The sequence below is a fragment of the Oncorhynchus masou genome, unplaced genomic scaffold (assembly GCF_036934945.1).
Source record: "Oncorhynchus masou masou isolate Uvic2021 unplaced genomic scaffold, UVic_Omas_1.1 unplaced_scaffold_542, whole genome shotgun sequence".
NCBI lineage: Eukaryota > Metazoa > Chordata > Actinopteri > Salmoniformes > Salmonidae > Oncorhynchus > Oncorhynchus masou.
Window position 1 is genome coordinate 302,440 of NW_027011833.1, and position 12,500 is coordinate 314,939.

Consider the following 12,500-nt stretch of genomic DNA (forward strand, 5'->3'; position numbering starts at 1 on the left):
GAAGGAGTGGCTTCGTAAGAAGCATTTCAAGGTCCTGGAGTGGCCTAGCCAGTCTCCAGATCTCAACCCCATAGAACATTTTTGGAGGGAGTTGAAAGTCTGTGTGGCCCAGCAACAGCCCCAAAACATCACTACTCTAGAGGAGATCTGCATGGAGGAATGGGCCATAATACCAGCAACAGTGTGTGAAAACCTTGTGAAGACTTACAGAAAACGTTTGACCTCTGTCATTGCCAAAAAAGGGTATATAACAAAGTATTGAGATAAACTTTTGTTATTGACCAAATACTTATTTTCCACCATAATTTGTAAATAAATTCATTAAAAATCCTACAATGTGATTTTCTGGATTATTTTTCTCATTTTGTCTGTCATAGTTGAAGTGTACCTACGATGAAAATTACAGGCCTCTCTCACCTTTTTAAGTTGAAGAACTTGCACAATTGGTGGCTGACTAAATACTTTTTTGCCCCACTGTATAGAGTTGTCTGTGTCTCGTATCTCTGTCTGCAGCAGGATCAGTGGAGCGGGAGAGTCTGGCTACTGTTATGTGTTATTGTTGTTAGGGAACTAGTTTCTCTGAGGAGTCAACTCTGTCAGCTTGGATATCCCTCCTCCTCAGTTCTGGCTGAGGCCGTTTGAATCACTCCCTTGGTCCTCCCAATGACCGCCTCCCCAATGGTGCTCTATTGCCTTTATGGTGCATTACCTTTGACCAGAGATCTATAGGCCCTATAGTGCACTAAGTAGGGAATCGGGTGCCATTTGGGACAGATCACAACCGTTGCCTGAGGTTTCTGACTCCTCTGTACGCTTCCTTTAAATGACCCATCACACACAGATCCTTCTCTTCCCGTCACCATGACTACCTCTCCCCTCTCACCTCAGCCTTCAGCCCATCTCCCAGGCCCTGAACTTCCCATCACCATGACGACCTCTCCCCTCTGACCTCAGCCTTCAGCCCATCTCCGAAGCCCTGAACTTTCCATCACCATGACGACCTCTCTCCTCTGACCTCAGCCTTCAGCCCATCTCCCAGGCCCTGAACTTCCCATCACCATGACTACCTCTCTCATCTGACCTTAGCCTTCAACCCTTCTCCCAGGCCCTGAACTTCCCATCACCATGACGACCTCTCCCCTCTGACCTCAGACTTCAGCCCATCTCCGAAGCCCTGAACTTTCCATCACCATGACGACCTCTCTCCTCTGACCTCAGCCTTCAACCCTTCTCCCAGGCCCTGAACTTCCCATCACCATGACGACCTCTCCCCTCTGACCTCAGACTTCAGCCCATCTCCCAGGCCCTGAACTTCCCATCACCATGACGACCTCTCCCCTCTGACCTCAGTACTATCCTTAACCCAGATACTGTGTGAGAGGTGATCCTCTAGCCTGGTTCTATCCTTAACCCAGATACTGTGTGAGAGGTGATCCTCTAGCCTGGTTCTATCCTTAACCCAGATACTGTGTGAAAGGTGATCCTCTAGCCTGGTTCTATCCTTAACCCAGATACTGTGTGAGAGGTGATCCTCTAGCCTGGTTCTATCCTTAACCCAGATACTGTGTGAGAGGTGATCCTCTAGCCTGGTTCTATCCTTAACCCAGATACTGTGTGAGAGGTGATCCTCTAGCCTGGTTCTATCCTTAACCCAGATACTGTGTGAGAGGTGATCCTCTAGCCTGGTTCTATCCTTAACCCAGATACTGTGTGAGAGGTGATCCTCTAGCCTGGTTCTATCCTTAACCCAGATACTGTGTGAGAGGTGATCCTCTAGCCTGGTTCTATCCTTAACCCAGATACTGTGTGAGAGGTGATCCTCTAGCCTGGTTCTATCCTCAACCCAGATACTGTGTGAGAGGTGATCCTCTAGCCTAGTACTATCCTCAACCCAGATACTGTGTGAGAGGTGATCCTCTAGCCTGGTAGACATGACAAGGCAACATAAGTCATTTATCTCCAACATGTTTCTCTTTCCCCCAAGGTGAATGTGGCCCCCGCCTGCATCAGGGCCCTGACTAAGATGCTGTACTGTCCGTACTGCAGGGGCCTGCCTGGGCTGAAGCCCTGTCATAACTACTGCCATAATGTGATGAGAGGCTGTCTGGCTAACCAGGCTGACCTAGATCCCGAGTGGAACCTCTTCATAGGTGAGAAAACACATGATATGTCCTCTCTCTCTCTCTCTGTGTGTGTGTGTGTGTGTGTGTGTGTGTGTGTGTGTGTGTGTGTGTGTGTGTGTGTGTGTGTGTGTGTGTGTGTGTGTGTGTGTGTGTGTGTGTGTGTGTGCGTGCGCACTGCGTGCGTGCGTGCGTGCGTGCGTGCAACTGTTCTATATAACCCTGGTCCCTGCTGTTTGAGCCTGATGACTAAACCCTGGTCCCTGCTGTTAGAGCCTGATAACTAAACCCTGGTCCCTGCTGTTAGAGCCTGATAACTAAACCCTGGTCCCTGCTGTTAGAGCCTGATAACTAAACCCTGGTCCCTGCTGTTAGAGCCTGATAACTAAACCCTGGTCCCTGCTGTTAGAGCCTGAAAACTAAACCCTGGTCCCTGCTGTTAGAGCCTGATAACTAAACCCTGGTCCCTGCTGTTAGAGCCTGATAACTAAACCCTGCTGTTAGAGCCTGATAACTGAACCCTGGTCCCTGCTGTTAGAGCCTGATAACTAAACCCTGGTCCCTGCTGTTAGAGCCTGATAACTAAACCCTGGTCCCTGCTGTTAGAGCCTGATAACTGAACCCTGGTCCCTGCTGTTAGAGCCTGATAACTAAACCCTGCTCCCTGCTGTTAGAGCCTGATAACTAAACCCTGCTGTTAGAGCCTGATAACTAAACCCTGGTCCCTGCTGTTAGAGCCTGATAACTAAACCCTGGTCCCTGCTGTTAGAGCCTGATGACTAAACCCTGGTCCCTGCTGTTAGAGCCTGATAACTAAACCCTGGTCCCTGCTGTTAGAGCCTGATAACTAAACCCTGGTCCCTGCTGTTAGAGCCTGATAACTAAACCCTGCTGTTAGAGCCTGATAACTAAACCCTGCTCCCTGCTGTTAGAGCCTGATAACTAAACCCTGGTCCCTGCTGTTAGAGCCTGATAACTAAACCCTGGTCCCTGCTGTTAGAGCCTGATAACTAAACCCTGGTCCCTGCTGTTAGAGCCTGATAACTAAACCCTGGTCCCTGCTGTTAGAGCCTGATAACTAAACCCTGGTCCCTGCTGTTAGAGCCTGAAAACTAAACCCTGGTCCCTGCTGTTAGAGCCTGATAACTAAACCCTGGTCCCTGCTGTTAGAGCCTGATAACTAAACCCTGGTCCCTGCTGTTAGAGCCTGATAACTAAACCCTGGTCCCTGCTGTTAGAGCCTGATAACTAAACCCTGGTCCCTGCTGTTAGAGCCTGAAAACTAAACCCTGGTCCCTGCTGTTAGAGCCTGATAACTAAACCCTGGTCCCTGCTGTTAGAGCCTGATAACTAAACCCTGGTCCCTGCTGTTAGAGCCTGATAACTAAACCCTGGTCCCTGCTGTTAGAGCCTGATAACTAAACCCTGGTCCCTGCTGTTAGAGCCTGATAACTAAACCCTGGTCCCTGCTGTTAGAGCCTGATAACTAAACCCTGGTCCCTGCTGTTAGAGCCTGATAACTAAACCCTGGTCCCTGCTGTTAGAGCCTGATAACTAAACCCTGGTCCCTGCTGTTAGAGCCTGATAACTAAACCCTGGTCCCTGCTGTTAGAGCCTGATAACTAAACCCTGGTCCCTGCTGTTAGAGCCTGATAACTAAACCCTGGTCCCTGCTGTTAGAGCCTGATAACTAAACCCTGGTCCCTGCTGTTAGAGCCTGAAAACTAAACCCTGGTCCCTGCTGTTAGAGCCTGATAACTAAACCCTGGTCCCTGCTGTTAGAGCCTGATAACTAAACCCTGCTGTTAGAGCCTGATAACTAAACCCTGGTCCCTGCTGTTAGAGCCTGATAACTAAACCCTGGTCCCTGCTGTTAGAGCCTGATAACTAAACCCTGGTCCCTGCTGTTAGAGCCTGATAACTAAACCCTGGTCCCTGCTGTTAGAGCCTGATAACTAAACCCTGGTCCCTGCTGTTAGAGCCTGATAACTAAACCCTGGTCCCTGCTGTTAGAGCCTGATAACTAAACCCTGGTCCCTGCTGTTAGAGCCTGAAAACTAAACCCTGGTTCCTGCTGTTAGAGCCTGAAAACTAAACCCTGGTCTCTGCTGTTAGAGCCTGATAACTAAACCCTGGTCCCTGCTGTTAGAGCCTGATAACTAAACCCTGGTTCCTGCTGTTAGAGCCTGATAACTAAACCCTGGTCCCTGCTGGTCAGAAGAAAACCCCTTCTGTTTGGTGTTCCATGCTGGGTCTGCATGGTGGGTAATGTTTCAGTAAGGAGCTGTTCCCAAGCCCTCCTCTGTAACGGGGTCTGGGGGAGGCAGCTATATTCTTTGTACCAAATGACACTCTATTCTCTATTTAGTGGTATATTCTGGTCAAAGTTAGTGCACTATGTAGGGGACATGGGTTCATTTGTGAGACAGATGGTACGATTCCTCTTGTAGCAGGATCTGAAAACAGTGGGGTGGAGTTTAAAGACGAGTCTCAACAGAGGTCAGCAAACATCACTTCTGAGTCCTGTGTATGTGTGTGCGTGTGTCTGACAAAACTGTTGTCCCGACGACCAGGAGACGACCCAACACAACACAGACCCAACACAACACAGACCCAACACAACACAGACCCAACACAACACAGACCCAACACAACACATACCCAACACAGCACAGACCCAACACAACACAGACCCAACACAACACAGACACAACACAACACAGACCCAACACAACACATACCCAACACAACACAGACCCAACACAACACAGACCCAACACAACACAGACACAACACAGACCCAACACAACACAGATCCAACACAACACAACACAGACCCAACACAACACAGACCCAACACAGACCCAACACAACACAGACCCAACACAACACAGACACAGCACAGACCCAACACAACAACACAACACAGACCCAACACAACACATACCCAACACAACACAGACCCAACACAACACAGACCCAACACAACACAGACCCAACACAGCACAGACCCAACACAACACAGACACAACACAGACCCAACACAACACAGACCCAACACAACACAGATCCAACACAATACAACACAGACCCAACACAACACAGACCCAACACAGACCCAACACAACACAGACCCAACTCAACACAACACAGACCCAACACAACACAGTCCCAACACAGACCCAACACAACACAGACCCAACACAACACAGACCCAACACAACACAGACCCAACACAACACATACCCAACACAGCACAGACCCAACACAGCACAGACCCAACACAACACAGACCCAACACAACACAGACCCAACACAACACAGACCCAACACAACACAGACCCAACACAACACAGTCCAACAACACAGACCCAACACAACACAGACCCAACACAACACAGACCAACCAACACAGACCCAACACAACACAGACCCAACACAACACAGACCCAACACAGAACACAACACAGACCCAACACAACACAGACCCAACACAACACAGACCCAACACAGACCCAACACAACACAGACCCAACACAACACAGACCCAACACAACACATACACAACACAACACAGACCCAACACAACACAGACCCAACACAGCAACAGACCCAACACAGACCCAACACAACACAGACCCAACACAACACATACACAACACAACACCCAACACAGCACAGACCCAACACAGCACAGACCCAACACAGCACAGACCCAACACAACACAGACCCAACACAACACAGACCCAACACAGACCCAACACAGACCCAACACAACACAGACCCAACACAACACAGACCCAACACAGCACAGACCCAACACAACACAGACCCAACACAGCACAGACCCAACACAACACAGACACAACACAACACAGACCCAACACAACACAGACCCAACACAACACAGACCCAACACAGACCCAACACAACACATACCCAACACAACACAGACCCAACACAACACAGACCCAACACAACACAGACCCAACACAACACAGACCCAACACAGACCCAACACAGCACAGACCCAACACAACACAGACCCAACACAGCACAGACCCAACACAGCACAGACCCAACACAGACCCAACACAACACAGACCCAACACAACACAGACACAACACAGACCCAACACAGGCCGCAGCGCAGAGTGAGATCTCACATCTCGGCTAAACGTTAAAAAGTTTTCATCTTGTTCAAAGGGAACAAGGCAGAGTATGGCTGCCGATGGCTGTTATACAAGACATTTAATATGAAAACTACAGTCGCAACGGAGTGATGAATCTTGTTTGATGAACAGAGCCGTGGGCATATATAAATAGTGTGCTTTTAATTTAGTTAGGCTGTTATAACAGAGATAGTTTGTGTTTCAGAAGGAGCGAAGTGTTCAGTTTCAATTAGAACAGGGAACGCTTGGGGAGCGTTCTCTCTCTGCTGCATAAAAGGGTCTTATTGTGACGTTTCTTGGCCTTTTCTATTCATCTTCTCTGTCAACGCTGCTCTCCATTAGCCAATACGGTGAGGCTTCACAACTGGTATGGATCTGCTTTTAAAGAAAGACAAACCTCTGCAGCCCAAATGGCCCACTGTTGACACCCTGTTACATGTGGGCTCTGGTCTAAAGCAGGACAGAAGGAATAGGCTGGCATTTGAGACCCAGGAAGCATAACAGGTTCGTGATCGATGGGTTGCATTAGAACTGATGCCATAGTCTCTCTGAATGTCTCTCTCTCTCTCTCTCTGTCTCTCTCTCTCTCTCTCTGTCTCTCTGAATGTCTCTCTCTCTCTCTCTCTCTCTCTGTCTCTCTGAATGTCTCTCTCTCTCTCTCTCTCTCTCTGTCTCTCTGAATGTCTCTCTCTCTCTCTCTCTCTCTCTGTCTCTCTGAATGTCTCTCTCTCTCTCTCTCTCTCTCTCTGTCTCTCTGAATGTCTCTCTCTCTCTCTCTCTCTCTCTCTCTCTCTCTCTCTGAATGTCTCTCTCTCTCTCTCTCTCTCTCTCTCTCTCTCTGAATGTCTCTCTGAATGTCTCTCTCTCTCTCTCTCTGTCTCTCTGAATGTCTCTCTCTCTCTCTCTCTCTCTCTCTCTCTGAATGTCTCTCTCTCTCTCTCTCTCTCTCTCTCTCTCTGAATGTCTTTCTCTCTCTCTCTGAATGTCTCTCTCTCTATCTCTCACTGAATGTCTCTCTCTCTGTCTCTCTGAATGTCTCTCTCTCTCTCTCTCTCTCTCTCTCTCTCTCTCTCTCTCTCTCTCTCTCTGTCTCTCTGAATGTCTTTTCTCTCTCTCTGAATGTCTCTCTCTCTATCTCTCACTGAATGTCTCTCTCTCTCTGTCTACCTGAATGTCTCTCTCTCTCTCTCTCTCTCTCTCTCTCTCTCTGTCTCTCTGAATGTCTCTCTCTCTCTCTCTCTGTCTCTCTGAATGTCTCTCTCTCTCTCTCTCTCTCTCTCTCTCTCTCTGTCTCTCTGAATGTCTCTCTCTCTCTCTCTCTCTGTCTCTCTGAATGTCTCTCCCTCTCTCTCTGAATGTCTCTCTCTCTATCTCTCTCTGAATGTCTCTCTCTCTCTGTCTCTCTGAATGTCTCTCTCTCTCTCTGAATGTCTCTCTCTCTCTCTCTCTCTGAATGTCTCTCTCTCTCTCTCTCTCTCTCTCTCTCTCTCTCTCTCTCTGTCTCTCTGAATGTCTCTCTCTCTCTCTCTCTGTCTCTCTGCATTGTAGATATTTATAGATCTGCTGTGTGACTCTCGTTGTCCCTAAAACAGCCCTTATGACAGGAGGCTTGTTGCTTGTAACGGTGTTAACCTCCGTCTCTGTGTGCCTTTCTCTCTGTACGTGGTGTGTTTACCGTGCAGGCCACGCAGGCTTGGCTCTTCATGCTTTAAAATGCCACTGTCAATAGCATGGATTGTTCAGCAGCCTGCTGGGTCTTTAGGATACGAATAAAGACACTTCAACTTCTTCACAGTTCATCTCTAAAATTAGTCTCCACCCTCACTAAGGGGAAACTAACTCTCCACCCTCACTAAGGGGAAACTAAGTCTCCACCCGCGCTAAGGGGAAACTAACTCTCCACCCTCACTAAGGGGAAACTAACTCTCCACCCTCACTAAGGGGAAACTAACTCTCCACCCTCACTAAGGGGAAACTAACTCTCCACCCTCACTAAGGGGAAACTAACTCTCCACCCTCACTAAGGGGACACTAAGTCTCCACCCTCACTAAGGGGAAACTAACTCTCCACCCTCGCTAAGGGGAAACTATCTCTCCACCCTCACTAAGGGGAAACTAACTCTCCACCCTCACTAAGGGGAAACTATCTCTCCACCCTCACTAAGGGGAAACTAACTCTCCACCCTCACTAAGGGGAAACTAACTCTCCACCCTCACTAAGGGGATACTAAGTGTCCACCCTCACTAAGGGAAACTAAGTCTCCACCCTCACTAAGGGGAAACTAACTCTCCACCCTCGCTAAGGGGACACTAACTCTCCACCCTCACTAAGGGGAAACTAACTCTCCACCCTCACTAAGGGGAAACTAACTCTCCACCCTCACTAAGGGGAAACTAAGTCTCCACCCTCACTAAGGGGAAACTAACTCTCCACCCTCACTAAGTGGAAACTAACACTCCACCCTCACTAAGGGGACACTAACTCTCCACCCTCACTAAGGGGAAACTAAGTCTCCACCCTCACTAAGGGGACACTAACTCTCCACCCTCACTAAGGGGAAACTAACTCTCCACCCTCACTAAGGGGAAACTAAGTCTCCACCCTCACTAAGGGGAAACTATCTCTCCACCCTCACTAAGGGGAAACTAACTCTCCACCCTCACTAAGGGGAAACTAACTATCCACCCTCACTAAGGGGAAACTAAGTCTCCACCCTCACTAAGGGGAAACTATCTCTCCACCCTCACTAAGGGGAAACTAACTCTCCACCCTCACTAAGGGGAAACTAACTCTCCACCCTCACTAAGGGGAAACTAACTCTCCACCCTCACTAAGGGGAAACTATCTCTCCACCCTCGCTAAGGGGAAACTAACTCTCCACCCTCACTAAGGGGAAACTAAGTCTCCACCCTCACTAAGGGGAAACTAACTCTCCACCCTCACTAAGGGGAAACTAACTCTCCACCCTCACTAAGGGGAAACTAAGTCTCCACCCTCACTAAGGGGAAACTAACTCTCCACCCTCACTAAGGGGAAACTAAGTCTCCACCCTCACTAAGGGGAAACTAACTCTCCACCCTCACTAAGGGGAAACTAAGTCTCCACCCTCACTAAGGGGAAACTAACTCTCCACCCTCACTAAGGGGAAACTAACTATCCACCCTCACTAAGGGGAACTAAGTCTCTATCCTCACTAAGGGGAACTAAGTCTCCATCCTCACTAAGGGGAACTAACTCTCCACCCTCACTAAGGGGAAACTAACTCTCCACCCTCACTAAGGGGAAACTAACTATCCACCCTCACTAAGGGGAACTAAGTCTCCATCCTCACTAAGGGGAACTAAGTCTCCATCCTCACTAAGGGGAACTAAGTCTCCATCCTCACTAAGGGGAACTAAGTCTCCATCCTCACTAAGGGGAAACTAACTCTCCACCCTCACTAAGGGGAAACTAAGTCTCCACCCTCACTAAGGGGAAACTAAGTCTCCACCCTCACTAAGGGGAAACTAACTCTCCACCCTCACTAAGGGGAAACTAAGTCTCCACCCTCACTAAGGGGAAACTATCTCTCCACCCTCACTAAGGGGAAACTATCTCTCCACCCTCACTAAGGGGAAACTAACTCTCCACCCTCACTAAGGGGAAACTAACTATCCACCCTCACTAAGGGGAACTAAGTCTCCATCCTCACTAAGGGGAACTAAGTCTCCACCCTCACTAAGGGGAAACTAACTCTCCACCCTCACTAAGGGGAAACTAACTCTCCACCCTCACTAAGGGGAAACTAAGTCTCCACCCCCCCGACAGGGAAACTCAATCTCCACCCTCACTAAGGGGAAACTAACTCTCCACCCTCACTAAGGGGAAACTAACTCTCCACCCTCACTAAGGGGAAACTAACTCTCCACCCTCGCTAAGGGGAAACTATCTCTCCACCCTCACTAAGGGGAAACTAACTCTCCACCCTCACTAAGGGGAAACTAACTCTCCACCCTCACTAAGGGGAAACTAACTCTCCACCCTCACTAAGGGGAAACTAACTCTCCACCCTCACTAAGGGGAAACTAACTCTCCACCCTCACTAAGGGGAAACTAACTCTCCACCCTCACTAAGGGGAAACTAACTCTCCACCCTCACTAAGGGGAAACTAACTCTCCACCCTCGCTAAGGGGAAACTATCTCTCCACCCTCACTAAGGGGAAACTAACTCTCCACCCTCACTAAGGGGAAACTAACTCTCCACCCTCACTAAGGGGAAACTAACTCTCCACCCTCACTAAGGGGAAACTAACTCTCCACCCTCACTAAGGGGAAACTAACTCTCCACCCTCACTAAGGGGAAACTAACTCTCCACCCTCGCTAAGGGGAAACTAACTCTCCACCCTCACTAAGGGGAAACTAAGTCTCCACCCTCGCTAAGGGGAAACTAACTCTCCACCCTCACTAAGGGGAAACTAACTCTCCACCCTCACTAAGGGGAAACTAACTCTCCACCCTCACTAAGGGGAAACTAAGTCTCCACCCTCACTAAGGGGAAACTAACTCTCCACCCTCACTAAGGGGAAACTAACTCTCCACCCTCACTAAGGGGAAACTAACTCTCCACCCTCACTAAGGGGAAACTAACTCTCCACCCTCGCTAAGGGGAAACTAACTCTCCACCCTCACTAAGGGGAAACTAAGTCTCCACCCTCGCTAAGGGGAAACTAAGTCTCCACCCTCACTAAGGGGAAACTATCTCTCCACCCTCGCTAAGGGGAAACTAAGTCTCCACCCTCACTAAGGGGAAACTAAGTCTCCACCCTCACTAAGGGGAAACTAACTCTCCACCCTCGCTAAGGGGAAACTAACTATCCACCCTCGCTAAGGGGAAACTAACTCTCCACCCTCACTAAGGGGAAACTAACTCTCCACCCTCGCTAAGGGGAAACTAAGTCTCCACCCTCGCTAAGGGGAAACTATCTCTCCACCCTCACTAAGGGGAAACTAACTCTCCACCCTCACTAAGGGGACACTAACTCTCCACCCTCGCTAAGGGGAAACTAAGTCTAAACCCTCACTAAGGGGAAACTAACTCTCCACCCTCACTAAGGGGAAACTCTCAGCCCCTTTCTCTAGAAAGTTGTTGTGTTGAGGCGTCACATGCTCTATGTTTGTTAACGTAAAAGCTTCACATTTTGGGATTAATTTTTTTATTTCACCTTTATTTAACCAGGTAGGCCAGTTGAGAACAAGTTCTCATTTACAACTGCGACCTGGCCAAGATAAAGCAAAGCAGTGCGACACAAACAACAACACAGAGTTACACATGGAATAAACAAACATGCAGTCAATAAGACAATAGAAAATAAATAAAGACTATATACAGTGTGTGAATGGTGTGAGGAGATAAGGCTATAAATAGGTCATAGTAGAGAAGTAATTACAGTTTAACAGATTAACACTGGAGTGACAGACGAGCAGATGATGATGAGCAAGTAGAGATACTGAGGTGCAAAAGAACAGAAAAGTAAATAAAAACAATATGGGGATGAGGTAGTTGGATGGGCTATTTACAGACGTGCTGTGTACAGCTGCAGCGATCGGGTAGCTGCTCAGATAGCTGATGGTTAAAGTTAGAGAGGGAGATGTAAGTCTCCAGCTGCAGTGATCGGGTAGCTGCTCAGATAGCTGATGTTTAAAGTTAGAGAGGGAGATGTAAGTCTCTAGCTGCAGCGATCGGGTAGCTGCTCAGATAGCTGATGTTTAAAGTTAGAGAGGGAGATGTAAGTCTCCAACTGCAGCGATCGGGTAGCTGCTCAGATAGCTGATGTTTAAAGTTAGAGAGGGAGATGTAAGTCTCCAGCTGCAGTGATCGGGTAGCTGCTCAGATAGCTGATGTTTAAAGTTAGAGAGGGAGATGTAAGTCTCCAGCTGCAGTGATCGGGTAGCTGCTCAGATAGCTGATGGTTAAAGTTAGAGAGGGAGATGTAAGTCTCTAGCTGCAGTGATCGGGTAGCTGCTCAGATAGCTGATGGTTAAAGTTAGAGAGGGAGATGTAAGTCTCTAGCTGCAGTGATCGGGTAGCTGCTCAGATAGCTGATGGTTAAAGTTAGAGAGGGAGATGTAAGTCTCCAGCTGCAGTGATCGGGTAGCTGCTCAGATAGCTGATGTTTAAAGTTAGAGAGGGAGATGTAAGTCTCCAGCTGCAGTGATCGGGTAGCT

The 12,500-nt window shown here is 48.6% G+C and overlaps 1 protein-coding gene across 1 annotated transcript in view; it reads left to right on the top strand.

Annotated features, from left to right (window-relative positions):
• Nucleotides 1-12,500, top strand: part of LOC135535997 (glypican-6-like) — a 179,600-nt gene that overhangs the window by 2,174 nt on the left and 164,926 nt on the right. The window contains exon 2 of the mRNA XM_064962393.1: nucleotides 1,985-2,150. Coding sequence (XP_064818465.1) covers nucleotides 1,985-2,150 — 166 coding nt within the window. The remainder of the gene's footprint in view (nucleotides 1-1,984; nucleotides 2,151-12,500) is intronic.